This window comes from Echiichthys vipera (genome assembly GCF_963691815.1).
Source record: "Echiichthys vipera genome assembly, chromosome: 2".
Lineage (NCBI taxonomy): Eukaryota > Metazoa > Chordata > Actinopteri > Perciformes > Trachinidae > Echiichthys > Echiichthys vipera.
In genome coordinates this window covers 4161062-4176081 of record NC_139827.1, presented here as the reverse complement: position 1 = coordinate 4176081, position 15020 = coordinate 4161062, and the positions used below count along the sequence as shown (strand labels likewise).

The 15020-nt window shown below is 42.4% G+C and overlaps 1 protein-coding gene across 1 annotated transcript; it reads left to right on the top strand.

Moving 5' to 3' along the window:
* Positions 1 to 393: 393 nt before the first annotated feature.
* LOC310963193 (B-cell receptor CD22-like) lies at positions 394 to 9964 on the top strand (the record flags this gene model as incomplete). Its single annotated transcript, XM_083935882.1, has 9 exons — positions 394 to 428; positions 828 to 1088; positions 1165 to 1425; positions 2190 to 2212; positions 2324 to 2505; positions 8145 to 8443; positions 8775 to 9035; positions 9127 to 9387; positions 9885 to 9964. Exons 2-9 carry the CDS (start codon positions 839 to 841, stop codon positions 9962 to 9964), a joined length of 1617 nt encoding a protein of 538 aa, XP_083792008.1. The 5' UTR covers positions 394 to 428; positions 828 to 838.
* Positions 9965 to 15020: the final 5056 nt, after the last annotated feature.

Sequence of the window (15020 nt, the reverse complement as noted above, 5' to 3'; positions counted from 1 at the left end):
GACAGCATCTCGTGTGCGTTGAAGGGACACGAGGATTACCCCACTCCTTCACTACGTGAGTTCACATGCATCATACACAAAATGTCAAACTCTCACCCAAAGCATGTACACATTTCCTCTGTTAATTTGATCTCAAATTTGAAACCTGGATGTTTTTTTCCCCCTCTCAGATGCTCCAAAGGTTCCTTCTGCGTCAGTGAATCACTCGGGTGAAATCATGGAGGGCAGTGCAGTGACTCTGAACTGTAGCAGGGATGCTAACGTAGCTAATTATACCTGGTACAAAAATCCAAAACATGAACTTTTAGGTAATGAATCACAGCTTGTCTTCAGCTCCATCCGGTCCTCTGACTCTGGAGAGTACTACTGTGCAGCTGAGAATGAGCTGGGGAGGTGGACGTCTGAATACATCTTTATCAATGTGCACTGTGAGTGAAACATTGGATTGGGGGGTAGGGGTTAAAGGGATTATTTTGTCATATTTTCAAACAGCATGTAGATGTTCGAGGGGCAGTTGTAGTCAGTACTGGCATCACTGCATTATTCAAAGGCCTTGTGTGTAGTGTTTTAGGCTACATGTATGAACTGTTTTTTATTGCCAATGGGCGGACGAACTTAAAAGTTGAGAACTTCACTGACTTCCTTGGTTGTCTATAACAGTCTGTTGACTGACTTCGCAGCACTCAGTCACTCAGTTTATTTATGTAGTGACAAAACATCAGTTAGGCTGTAAGTTGGGTTTTCCCATCAAAAATAATTGAAAGTGATGTGTCGTCCTTTCATACTGTTGCATAATGAAGTTTGTCTTTCTATATATTGTCCACTAGATGGTCCAAAGATGTCCTCTGCGTCAGTGAGTCCCTCTGGTGAGATAGTGGAGGGCAGTTCAGTGACTCTGAGCTGTAGCAGTGATGCTAACCCAGCAGCTAAATACACCTGGTACAAGAAGAACCAGACGTTGCTTCAAGGAGCAGAAGGAAGTTATCATTTCACCTCCATCAGCTCTGAGGACAGAGGGATCTACCACTGCAAGTCTGAGAATCAGTTTGGACGGATCAACTCTTCATCTCTATTTATAGATGTCCAGTGTAAGCCTTGTGATTGAAAAGTCTGTCTATATCATGCATGCATATATACATGAAATCTCTCTATATTGTTCTACAGATGCTCCAAAACTTCCCTCTGTGTCAGCGTGTCCCTCTGCTGAGGTAGTGGAGGGCAGTTCAGTGAATCTGATCTGTAGCAGTGATGCTAACCCAGCAGCTAAATACACCTGGTACAAGGAGAACAAAGACTCACCGAAGGCATCAGGACAGATCTTCACTATCACTGACTTCAGAGCCGAACACAGTGGGAGTTATTACTGTGACGTCCAGAACATAAGAGGAAGTAAACGCTCAATCTTACAGCTGACTGTCTGGGCTGGTAAGTCTTTTCATTGTATCTGATTCTCTAGGGATGGGGTTTTTCTGTGCATACACACAGTTCATCTTTGTAATTCTGTCCGTGTTAACCTGGTTAACTCACTTCCTTGTAACTCCACACCACCATTTCATTTAAATGATGAGGTCTCAATTGATGAGGTCATCAGTTAACGCATGCAGTAGTACTCCCTCAGACCTGCAGACAGACTTTGATGTGGGATATGGCTGGAGGTCCCTTTTTAAGTTTGCTTTAGTCTAAAATAACTAAAGTACTCTCAGATCTCAAAGTTCGTTCTTGTGATTTAATAGACTTTTTTTAAAATTACCACAATCAACCATTTTAATTTTGATTCCCATTTTCCAGGAAGATGGAAAGCAATAGTTGCTGGGACAATTGCTGCTATTTTCATTGTTATCATACTCATCTTTGTCTTGCTATGGATTAGGTGAGCAATAAATAGTTCATTTGAAAAAGTCATTTCAAGCAGTCAATTCTCAAATTAATACATGTTTAATTTATTCTGACAAAAAAGGAAAAAGATGGGCCCCAAAAAAACATCTGAGTCAAAAGGGATACCAGACAAAGGTACACAGGTGAGGAAGCTACATTTTAACGCAGCAGTGGAAAATTAAAACACAAGGGCAGATAATATGTTTACAAGTAGACAGGACAACATATCAGCACTTGTTTTTAGGTATAGATAGGTTGTTATATAGATTTGGATTCCTTCTTACTGTTATCTGAGATAAAATCTTGATTTTTAGACTTGTTTGACCCTGATGTTCAAGTGACTGGAGATTTTAAACTACTACCAACGTGAAAATGAACACTATCTACCATCTATTGACATTTCTTTTCCTTCCTGAAGTTTAACACCTTATTTGTCTCATGCCTATAGAAACAACCAGCAGAGCGGAAAGATAGTCTTCACTATGCCAGCGTCCGCTTCTCTCAGAAACAAGCAGATCATATCCACTCCAGTACCACACCAGCTCTGGCCCAAGAGCACACGAGTGAAGAGAAGGTGGAGCATGTGGTGTATGCTACTGTCAAATTTGACAGTGGCAAAACTGCCCCAGGGTGAGCAGCTCCTCACATAGGAACGTTATCCTTATTGCAAAACAGAAATTACAGTTCCAGAAGTATAGTGGAGCGTTCTCGTTGTTAACTTAGAATTGATTAAGAATTGGCAACGACCTTATTGAGGGAATTTAGCTGCAGTTTCTTGCTCCACAAAGTATAGTTTGTGTTGGTGACATATCTTTACCTTTTGGCCTTAAGACAGGGACATGCCAGGGTTTCTAATCTGCCATAACTTTCCTTTTGTTGAGCTTTGAACTGCCAGTTATAAACAATTCAACTAATTCTATCTCCCCGTATGCAGACGATGTGTTTGTGTATCTATCTAAACCTTGTTTTTTAATCCACATATACTGTACACCAGAGTCACACCTTAACACGTTCAGATCTTTTCTAGGATGTCTAGATATATTATTACTGTTATCTGACTTCACCCAAATGCATAAACTTATTTGACTAGATGTCTATAAGTCAATCACCATCATGTAAAGCGGACTGTACTATAGACAAACAAACAGACATGCGATGTTACATTACTTATACCTTATTATATGGAAGGTTTATAGCTTTGGGAAGTGTGGAAATACTGTTTTAGTACATTCAGACTGTTTTTCTCATGATACAATCAGCATAATGCATCCTATTGATTACGTGCACAGAATATTCAACTTAAGACTAACCCGTGGACCGATCCATTGTTTTTCTTTTAGTCAATTATAAAATAATGCAAGATATTTATGAAATGTGTTGCAAGGCACCACTTTATTCATTAATGTGTTATCCATTCAAAATAGTTTCTGAAGACTATTTATTGAAATGTTTACTATTAATGGTTTCTTGTGATCATTCATTATTGAAATGTTTGAGAGGGGTCATGTAAATCAAGCGGACACTAAAAAAATACTTAATTTTGCAAACCTTATCAATTATATCTTATATGTATAATCAGTGGTGTCAGAATAATTTCACTATGTTTTTACAACATTCAGCTGCAAATGTATCAGTACTGCTTCACTTTACTGACAGCTGAATAGTGAAATCCCAAAGTAGAATATTGGGTTACTGGGAAACGCATACATGTGTATACATTTTCAGATCTAGCTGTAATCCAATCCTGCTGCCACTTGGTAGCAACAAAAGTCATTGCCAGTCATTGTGGATAGCACTGTGTGAATGTCTGAATTATAATGTTCATTGCATTACCTTCACAACTCATTCCCGATTGTCATTTGAACGCCTTTTATATACGTATTGTTGCCCATTTAGTTGTGTTTGATATTTGCTTGTACTGTGAAATGTGTGTTTGCGTTATATTTGTTATTAACAGTCAAGTGAGTTAATGAATCAGTGTTTGGAAACACTCTCTCTAGATCTTCTAAATGGGCATTTTTCATTACAAATGTTTAAGTGTTTGTAATTTCGCCTGTTGGATCCCTTTTTGTTTTTGTTTTTACGCTGATTAAATAACTGTTTATAAAATGGAAAACGATCTTTCAGGTAAAACTGATTTCACCCCCTGCTCATAATCGATTATACGTATTAAGAATGTATAACTGTAATCTTTAAATAATCATTTGGTTAATTAAGACATGCAGTCTTATGCAAAATGTCCTTAAGGGCCTCCAGCTGATGTCAGCACACAACATTAAAGCAGACTGAGCCTCAGCTACAGGTAAGTGTTTTTTGCTTGGCATGTTTTTAAGGACATCCAATGATTAACCTGACCAACTGTCACACATATGTTGCATCTATCACGTTCATTTTTTAACTCTGCTTGTGTTTAAAAAGGAACATATTGGAAAAAGTGTTTTTTTTAATTTCTTTTTAATTCTCTTTTCCGGTGTCTTTGGGAAGTACTGGTATTTGCCTCATTATGCATGCAAATAATCTAAAGAGGAAGGAAATCTAGTCTTCTAACAGCCCGACAGCTGTCTTCTGCTTATTGACAACAAAGAAACGTTATCAGCACGCACTTCATTGTAAGTAGAAACAGTTTGTTGATGTGACTTAAACTGTATATCTCCATTTGCATTATTTTATCTCATTTCATACATTCATCTTCAACCGCTTATCCCGGGGTCGGGGTCGCGGGGGGCTGGAGCCGATCCCAGCTGACATCGGGCGTGAGGCGGGGTCCACCCTGGACAGGACGCCAGTCTATCACAGGACACATAGAGACGAACAGAGACAGACAACCATTCACACCTACGGGTGATTTAGAGTCATCAATGAACCGAACACCTGCATGTCTTTGGACTGTGGGAGGAAACCGGAGAACCCGGAGAAAACCCACGCAGACACAGGGACAACATGCAAACTCCACACAGAAGGGCCCCAGCCGGGATGCGAACCTGGAACCTTCTTGCTGTGAGGCGACAGTGCTAACCATCTGCTCACGTTTAATTGTCTTACAGAGAGAGATGAGAGGAGCAGCTATGAGTTTAACTGCAGCAGCAAGTGGATTCGTCGTCTTCCTTCTCTCTGTGTCAGGTACTGTACAGTTATCATTGTATTCAAAAGGGGGGATCTGGGAAAATACAATCCTGATCAAAATCTTAAGACCAGGTAAAAAATGGCTTAAATTTGTATTTTGCACTGTTGGAACTTAACAAGGTTCTAAGTAGAGCTTCAAGATGCAAAAAGAGGAAATGGGAACAAGAGACCAAACGTTTTGAGCAAGTCATTTATTGAAAACAACAATTTAACTTAAGTAGACTGTTCATCAGCTGATCAAAAGTTTAAGACCACAGCTCCAAAAACACTCAAAAACCTCCTAAAACTCAAATTAAAGTGTCAAAAACTGACTCAGTAATGAGTAGCTCCTCCATTATTGTGGATCACTTCAAAAATTTGTTGGCCTGGGCCTTTCTGTGTGGAGTTTGCATGTTCTCCCCGTGTCTGCGTGGGTTTTCTCCGGGTTCTCCGGTTTCCTCCCACAGTCCAAAGACGTGCAGGTGTTGGGTTCATTGATGACTCTAAATCACCCGTAGGTGTGAATGGTTGTCTGTCTCTGTTCGTCTCTATGTGTCCTGTGATAGACTGGCGTCCTGTCCAGGGTGGACCCCGCCTCACGCCCGATGTCAGCTGGGATCGGCTCCAGCATCCCCGCAACCCGACCCCGGGATAAGCGGTTGAAGATGAATGAATGAAATGATGCTTGATGCAAGCGTTTCCAAAAGGCTAGTGGGAATGATGGTCCAAGCGGGGAACATGGCTTCACAAAGGGCGTCCACTGTCATCAACTGAAGTCCATTTTTGTAAACTTCCCTTCCCATCCATCCCCAAATGTTCTCAATTGAGTTAAGATCTGGGGAACATGCAACATGGTCCTGTGATGTTGATCAGGACTGTATATGACTAAAGGTCACGTGCAGATATAAGTGTAACAGAGTGGTGTGAAAGGCATGCTTTAAAGGAAGGTTTAGTTCAGTTGTTTGTTTAGTTTGTTTTTGTGTTAGTGGTAAAAGATGTCAGGAAGATGTTGTAATGTGTCTATTTCTTTAACAATTGTCTTTTGTATGAAGGAACTGTGCTCTGAGCATTATTACGTTCTGTAAACTTAGAATATTGTGGGTTTTTTCAAACCTGTTCCCTCTCCACCCTGTGAAAATACACTACTTTGTTTCATTATTAAGTTTTTTGGAGCGACATTGGTCTCACATACCAACTCAACTTCTCTTTATTCACCACACATCTGCACTCAATGCTGCTACTTCCTCCTGTACTCTCTGCCCCCCATCTTCTGCATTTTTTCATACATAGATAAGCAGCAGCAACATTTACCACAGAATGAAAAGACAGGAAACTAACCAAGATAAGAAGATAGTAGAGTAGAGCCGCTGCTCCTTTGCGTTGAAAGGAGCCAGTTGAGGTGGTTCAGGATCATCTGGTAAGGATGAACCCTGGGCGCCTCCCTAGGGAGGTGTTCCTGGCACGTCCAGCTGGGAGGAGGCCTCGGGGAAGACCCAGGACCAGGTGGAGAGATTAGATCTCCACACTGGTCTGGGAACACCTCAGGATCCCCCAGTTAGAGCTGGTTAATGTGGCCCGGGAAAGGGAAGTTTGGGGTCCCCTGCTAAAGCTGCTGCCCCCGCGACCCGACCCCAGATAAGAGGCTGAAGATAAGATAAGATGAGATATCACAAACTCGTGAATATGGTTTCTGATGTGCTCTGTGTTACAGTGATACAGGGTCAGGATGACTCAGAGTGGGGAGTGACTTATATTTCTTCTGAGATCTGTGCCCTAAAAGGATCACCAGTGGAATTACGCTGCACGTACACACACCCATCCAGATGGAGAAACAGAGATATCAAAGTCAGGAAAACATCCTGGTTTTATAAAATGAAAGATGGTATTTATGTCGATCTGACAACAGACTCGCAGTATTCAGGTCGGTTGCAGGAACACTGTGAAAACAAAAGCTGCGCTCTGACAATCACAGACCTGAGAGAGAGCGACTCAGGTGTGTACTATTTCAGGTTCCTAACAGACCTACCAGGTGGGGGATTTAGAGGTTTCCGTGGAGTCGCTTTGTCCGTCACAGGTAACATTTATATCTGAATATTCATTCATTTCGTTCCTAGTGTTCAACATCTTATGAAACTTACTTGCATCTGTGTCTGTATATTCACATGAAGAATTCTACCCTTATTCACATGCTCAGATCTCCAGGTGCAGGTGAGCAGCAGTTCAGAGGGTTTCGACCCCGATGACTGGCCAGAGCTGAGGTGTCACAGCCGCTGCAGTCCAGCCAGTCATCCGTTCTTCATCTGGTTCAAGAATGGACAGAAAATTCATGAAAACGCCTTGTATATTTATCCGGATGTTCATCCCAATGACAGATATTCCTGTGCTCTAAAAGGACACGAGGCCTTCCCCTCTCCTTCAGTGTGTGAGTCTACTTGGCGTCTTCCACCAACAGAGCACCACCTGCTGGGACAACCTTTTGTACTGCACCTTAATTGCATGTATTTGCTGCTTGATTGTGCAGAATGGGATGAAAACTGAATCACTGCCACATAAAATTGCAGATACGTTGCAGATTTTTTTCTCTTTCTAGTCTCCATGTGTAAAATGAAGCTGTAAAAAAAGAACTCACACTGGAAATTTAGCAAAACGAGAAAGAGTTGTCGTCACGTCCTCGGACTAAGGTTCTCAAAAGTATGGATATTTCAGTACTTTTCAACACCACGTGTTTCAAAGCGATGTGATATCCACATTCGGTGGTGAGGGAAGTATTTAAGCTTTAAGAATGTGGAAGAAAATCAGCGCATGTGTTGTGTTTGTGTTCATGCATTGAAACAGCAAGATTCAGCAATCTTGACACTTTAATTCAGATTCACAACACATCATGGTTCCAGGTTTTAACTCTGGTCCATCCACAAGTCCTGAAGAATCATGTGATGAGTGTTACGAAATCTGTCCAATCAAGTTCAGGTGTGGAAGTGATGATGTCATAAACTGCCACAGGAGAAAAACAACACATTTTGATTGTTTAATGCACTCATTTAATCTTATTTAACCACAAGAGGGCATCAGTAGACAATGGACCAGGATCATTACCTCGGTCTGCCAGCTTTAGCGCTGCTAAGCAAAACCCTTTAGTGACTTTAGTCCCTCTGTGAAACCTCATCTAGAAATGAAGTGTTTAATGAGTTGATGTTTGCCTCCCCAGATGCTCCAAAGCTTCCCTCTGTGTCAGTGAGTCCCTCTGGTGAGATAATGGAGGGCAGTTCAGTGACTCTGAGCTGTAGCAGTGATGCTAACCCAGCAGCTAAGTACACCTGGTACAAGGACAATCCAGACCTTCATCCTCTCAGTAAAGAACCACAGCTTATCTTCAGGTCCATCAAGTTCTCTGACTCTGGAGAGTATTTTTGCGCAGCTGCCAACAAGTTGAACAGGACATCGAAATGTGTCTCTTTGAATGTGATATGTGAGTAAATGCAGCTAATTTTAAAGAGCATGGCAGATTTCATGCATGTTCAGGGGGTAAAAAAATCATCAGTAATCAAGAGATATACCTCTAAAGTTTCAGATGCTCCCACATGTAAAAACACATCCAATATGGCCACAGGTGTCTCTCCTGATATCAGCCATGTCTCAATTATATTCATGTACTAGTACGTTTCTTTTTAGATTTGTTTTTAGGTTTGTAGGAAGGATTTACGTCATTAATAATATGGAGAGATGCATTTCAACACAACATTGTACAGCAGCAGCCAATAAATCAATCTTCATTTTTGGAAGTTCATTATCTTTTCCAGATGCTCCAAAGACCTCCTCTGTGTCAGTGAGTCCCTCTGGTGAGATAGTGGAGGGCAGTTCAGTGACTCTGAGCTGTAGCAGTGATGCTAACCCAGCAGCTAAAAACACCTGGTACAAGGAGAACCAAACGCTGTTTCAAGGAGCAGAAGGAAGTTATCATTTCCCCTCCATCAGCTCTGAGGACAGAGGGATCTACCACTGCAAGTCTGAGAATCAATATGGAGAGATTAACTCTTCACCTATTTTCATGGATGTCCAGTGTGAGTCACACGAGTCAGATCTTTCATGATACAGAAGTTAAAAATCATGCATTCCAGTACTAATCAAATATCTGTTAATATCGTCCTCCAGATGCTCCGAAGCTTCCCTCTGTGTCAGTGAGTCCCTCTGCTGAGGTAGTGGAGGGTAGTTCAGTGAATCTGACCTGTAGCAGTGATGCTAACCCAGCAGCTAACTTCACCTGGTACAAGGAGAACGAAGAGTCACCAAAAGCATCAGGACAGATCTTCAGCATCACTGACTTCAGAGCCGAACACAGTGGGAGTTATTACTGTGTAGCTGAGAACAGAAGAGGACGCCGTAACTCCACCTCACATCTGACTGTTGTGTCCAGTGAGTTCTCCACACACACACACACACACACACACACACACACACACACACACACACACACACACACACACACACACACACACACACACACACACACACACACACACACACACACACACACACACACACACACACACACACACACACACACACACACACACACACACACACACACACACACACACACACACACACACACACACACACACACACACAGTTTGCCTTCACATGTGCAACTATGGATGTGAAGCCAGTTCAATTACGAGTATGCCTTTTACTTTGTGTGTAATCCATACAGCACAATATAGGTGAAAGTGTATCTAGACTTTATTCTATTCTATTGCACTAAACTTCATCTTATTTGTACTTTTATCTTCTTTTCTTTCCATCGCTCAGTCACTTTTGTTCCTTGTCAGAAATCCTGTCAGAGGTGGACGACAGTGTCCCCTGGCAAAGTGATTCATCAGTCTAATCTTATAGTCTTTCTATATTTCTAGTGATGTCGACAACAACAATTATGAACATCTTCAGGTCGACTGTGGTGGTCTTGATGCTGGTTGTTCTTCAAACTTCCTAAAGTTTTACTGTGATTCATTTCATTATGTTACATTTGTGTTTGTTGTTGTTGGATTCAATTCAGGAAGAAGAACACTCTGAGCTTCACTACTGAACCACATGAACCTATAGAGATAGAGGTGAGTGGGTGTATATGTGTATATATATATAATCACATTTTTTAATGTAATTAAGCTTCCCTTTGAGGCAAGGACTGCAGTCTCCTGGGCTTGAGCACTCGCCCTGGATGTGTCATATTAACACTTTCAGTTGGAAGCCCAGTACGTTGCATACAGATGTAAAAAGGTGCCAAAAGCATTAAATATCAACGTCTGTTTGGTCTGTGGTCTGCAGAAAGGTAGTGTTGTGAATTCCCTAGGGCAGGGGTGCCCAATCCAGGTCCTGGAGAGCCACTGTGCTGCATGTTTTAGGTTTCTCTCTGCTCCAACACACCTGAATCTAATGATTTGCTCGTTATCAAGCAGCTGAAGCTCGTCACAGGTTTGAAAGTTGTTAGATTCAAGTGTGTTAGATCAGGGAGAAACCTAAAACATGCAGGACAGTGGCTCTCCAGGACCAGGATTGGGCACCCCTGCCCTAGTGGGAGGAGTACACCACACAGCCAAACTGCTCTATGCAGATACTGACGGACAGTGTTTTTTGATACAACTTTCCGTGCAGTTAACCAGTTGAGTTAATCTTCACCGACCGTCAGCGCTCTTCTTTATTCCTTTGTACAACAGTGTGCGTCGGTGATGATACATCACACACACACACACACACACACACACACACACACACACACACACACACACACACACACACACACACACACACACACACACACACACACACACACACACACACACACACACACACACACACACACACACACAGACACAACTACACTGAAGTGTCCTATAGTGTCCGGTTCATTTGGATAATGGAAAATAAATTCATCTAAAGTGGAGAAGTTGCTGCGTCTTCTCTGACCGGAGGATTAGTGTCAGGTTAAAGCAACCTAAAACGCCCAAGACTTAACAAAAGAGAGAAAGACAAGAGTTATATGTTTTACTTGCAAGGAGAATGGACAGAGATGTGCTCAGTAACAATCTCCTACCGCTCTGAGGTCATCTCTGCCGAACCCCTTGATTTTATTGGCTTTTGGTGGTTCCAATGTTTACACTCTTAAGATGGTTGTCACACAGCTGCAACTCAAGACATATGGACAATTCATTGTCGTTATGACTTTACAACTCTAAGGAAACCTTAAAACATGTCCTGTCAATCAGTTGTGTTTTCACAGACCCCCTTTTGGTGACTCATCAACAGTCACGCTTATCTGATTTCCTTGACCTGCAAACACTCAGCACAAATTGGCTATACACACACACACACCAAGTAAGGTTAGATTATATGTAAAGGCAATTTGAGTAAATATGAGATTACTTTATGCACAGTTATTCCAACATTTAGGCCAGTATATACACAGTCAGCATATCATCACCGAAGCTGCTCCGTTACAGGTAGTATGCCAACAGCTTTGCCAAAACATTTTTTTCTGGCAGCCAGGCTTTTGAAAACACAAATTCCCACTGCTTTTTTAACATTTCATGTACGTTGACTAAATATCCAGGAAATATGTGCGATTTAAGCCTGGGGATATTTTGAGGAATCATAGCCTGGCAGGGGATCTGAACCCGTCGGGTTGTGAGTCGTAGCTCTGACTGTGCATCATTTTGTCGTCTCTCCTCCTCAGTTAGACTCCAGTCCTGTGTACGAGAATGCAGCTGAGACAGAAGACACCGAAGACACAGAGGAGAAGGAAGACCTGGTGGGAAGTCCAGTCAGGTCGGAGCCTCCTGCATCAAATAAAACAGGCTCACTTCAGATTTAAAGTCACAGTTCCTTTCATAACTTTACACAAGTTTTGTGCGTTTTTGTCTTTCAGATGCAGTTGAACCAGAGGCAGGACTCGCATACATTTTTCAGTAGCAGCAGCATGTAAATGGTAAATGGACTTGTACTTATATAGCACCTTCTCTAGTCTTCTGACGACTCACAGTGTTTGTCACATTCACCCGTTCACACAGACATTCACACTGATGGCAGTGGACATCTACAGACCATCTAATCTAACCATTCACACCGCATTCACACACCCATGCGCAGCACGAGGAGCAATTCGGGGTTCAGTGTCTTGCCCAAGGACACTTCGACATGTGGACCGGGGGAAGGTGGGGATCGAACCCGCTCTGCCACTGAGTCACAGTAGCCCCAGCATTCTGAAGCAGAATGGTTAGAGTAGGGGTGTCCAATTCTGGTCCTGGAGGGCCACTGTCCTGTATGTTTGAGGTTTCTCCCTGTGAGTATTTTATTTCTAATAATACTCTCTCATCAATGAACCGAACACCTGTACGTCTTTGGACTGTGGGAGGAAACCGGAGAACCCGGAAAAAACCCACGCAGACACGAGGAGAACATGCAAACTCCACACAGAAGGGCCCCAACCGGGATGCGAACCTGGAACCTTCTCGCTGTGAGGCTTACCACTAGATCACCTTATCGCCCCAGACATTTTATCATAACCATCATTAATAAATGGCAAATACATCATTAAGTGAACTTTAGTTATTTTACTGTTGAACAAGGTAATGATTAATAATGTTTAGTAGGATGTTATTGTATCATTAGTTTAAGAAGTCTTTATTTAATTAGATCAGTGTGATTTCATCAGACCTTATATCTACACTGTTGCACCCAATGTGGCGCCTATGCACAGTTCCATTATGTTTTACGGACGTTTGTAGTTAACTAAGAACTTTTGTTTATGCTGCATTTTGCTGAACTTTCAATGCCCTTTGTATTGTGCACCAAAAGCTTCACTGAGCACGGCTTTCTCCCCCTCAAAACAGCCTAATTAAGCCTAAAAGTTTATCTCGTATGTAGACGATACTGTCTTCTACGTACGAGATAAACTTAGGTTTTTGCCAACAATAATTGAAAAAAAGTTTTCTCCCCCATTGACATTCAGGACTTCTGTACTTATTCCCTATGGGTTGCAGGAGAAGATTGAATTTTCTTGTTTTTTATCATCTCATCTCAACTCATCTTCAACCGATAATCCGGGGTCGGGTCGCAGGGGCAGCAGCTCTAGCGGGGGACCCCAAACTTCCCTTTCCCGGGCCACATTAACCAGCTCTAACTGGGGGATCCCGAGGCGTTCCGAGGCCAGTGTGGAGATCTAATCTCTCCACCTAGTCCTGGGTCCTCCCCGAGGTCTGGAACACCTCCCTGGGGAGGCGCTCAGGGGGCATCCGTACTAGATGCCCGAACCACCTTAACTGGCTCCTACTTGTTTTTTTATTTTCCTATTCTTGTTTTTTTTCAATAAAGGATTTAATTTCAATAATTAGAAAGATTTTATTCATTTTATCGAACATTTTTTATGTAATATTTTATTTTCCTGCCCTTTTCTTTTAAAGGGGTTTACTGGTTATGAGTTTTGTTGGCTGTTTTCATGGGTTCCCTTAATGAAGACTGTGAATATAATGGTGAGTGGGAGTGGGATTGGAACTCCACCTACTGGTAGTATGGGATGGTTTGGTGATCTTTAATTACCACACCTCTGCATAACAGTAGTGATAACCGTTGCATGCTTAGGGAGGGCATCTGACCCGAAATGTTTGTGTGACAAACTGAATAAATCAGTAAACTTTGAGTGCTCTCCTTATCTTTATTCATTTGTGTAGACGTGTCCACACCGAAACCTTTTTTATTACATCTCACTGTTTTGCATTTCTCTGGCAACAGTAGAAACCTGATTGCAGCGTGAACATGAAAGAAGCAAACCAAGAAAAATGTAATTTCCCAAACCCTCTTATAGTTAAACCTATGTTTCACAGGTCGAATGCGCTCCTATGCTGCCGCTACACCTGCACACTGTGTGACGCCCTGTATCAGTGCACATAGAGATTAACCGACTGTTCTTCACATCTCTTTTTTAATGCTTTTTTTTCTGGTTTTGATGGGATGTTGGCAGCATGTTGGAATAATTGTACATAAAGTAATCTCATATTTACTCCAATTGCCTTTACATATAACCTAACCTTACTTGGTGTGTGTGTGTGTGTGAACAGCTAATTTGTGCAGAGTTGAGTTGCAGGTAGTGTAATGGGTTTGGTTGGGACCCAATAGCAGCACAAATACAGGCAGGTATCGTTGGTAACAAACTTTATTGGCTTGATGCAGGGAATAATCAGAGTCACGCCGCTGCAGGTAGCCACAGAGGAGACTGGAGTTACACTCACTCTGAAGAGCTGAACCAGGTAACCGCCAGTTAGCCACCGGAGCCGACAGGCAGAATCCAGAAGGGGACAGGCGAGGATCGTGGTCAGGGGCGGAAGGCTGAGGTGGTTTCCAGGAGATCGGTCAGGCAGGATAGTCAGAGGCAGGCTGGGTCGAAACCGGGAGATCAGGCAGGGTAACGCTGGAGAGTCTGGTGCAAGCATCGAGAACAATCTGGCAATGAGTGAGTGTGGAGTTGGGGCTTAAATGCAGCCAGAGCAGAGAGCACAGGTGAGTGGAGTTGGCTTGATGAGAGGGGTGTGCCTGATTGGCAGATTGAAGCAGGTGCAGAGTGGAACTGTGACAGGTAGAAGAAATCAGATAAGCACGACTGATGATGAGTCACCAAAGAGGTATCTGTGCAAAGACAGACACTGCTCATCTGCTTAAAGACAGAACATGTTTCAGGGACGAGCAACATGCGTCCCCTCTCCCTCAGAGATGTAACTCATGAAGATAATGAATTGAGCAACGTGTGAAAAGTTGCAGTTGTGTGTCCGATCTCCCTTACAGCTATAACTCATATTGTTTCTTTCTCTCTTTTGTTATGTTTTGGATGTTTTAGGTTGTTTGAACCTGACACAGCAAAACAGATTTTATGATTCGTTAAACAACCCAACTGTGTGTTGTAACTAATTCTTGGTATTTGCCTTCGTCACGTATGTAAATAATCTAAAGAGGAAGGAAGTCTCGTCTTTAAACAGCCTGATATCGGTCCTCTGCTTACTGCC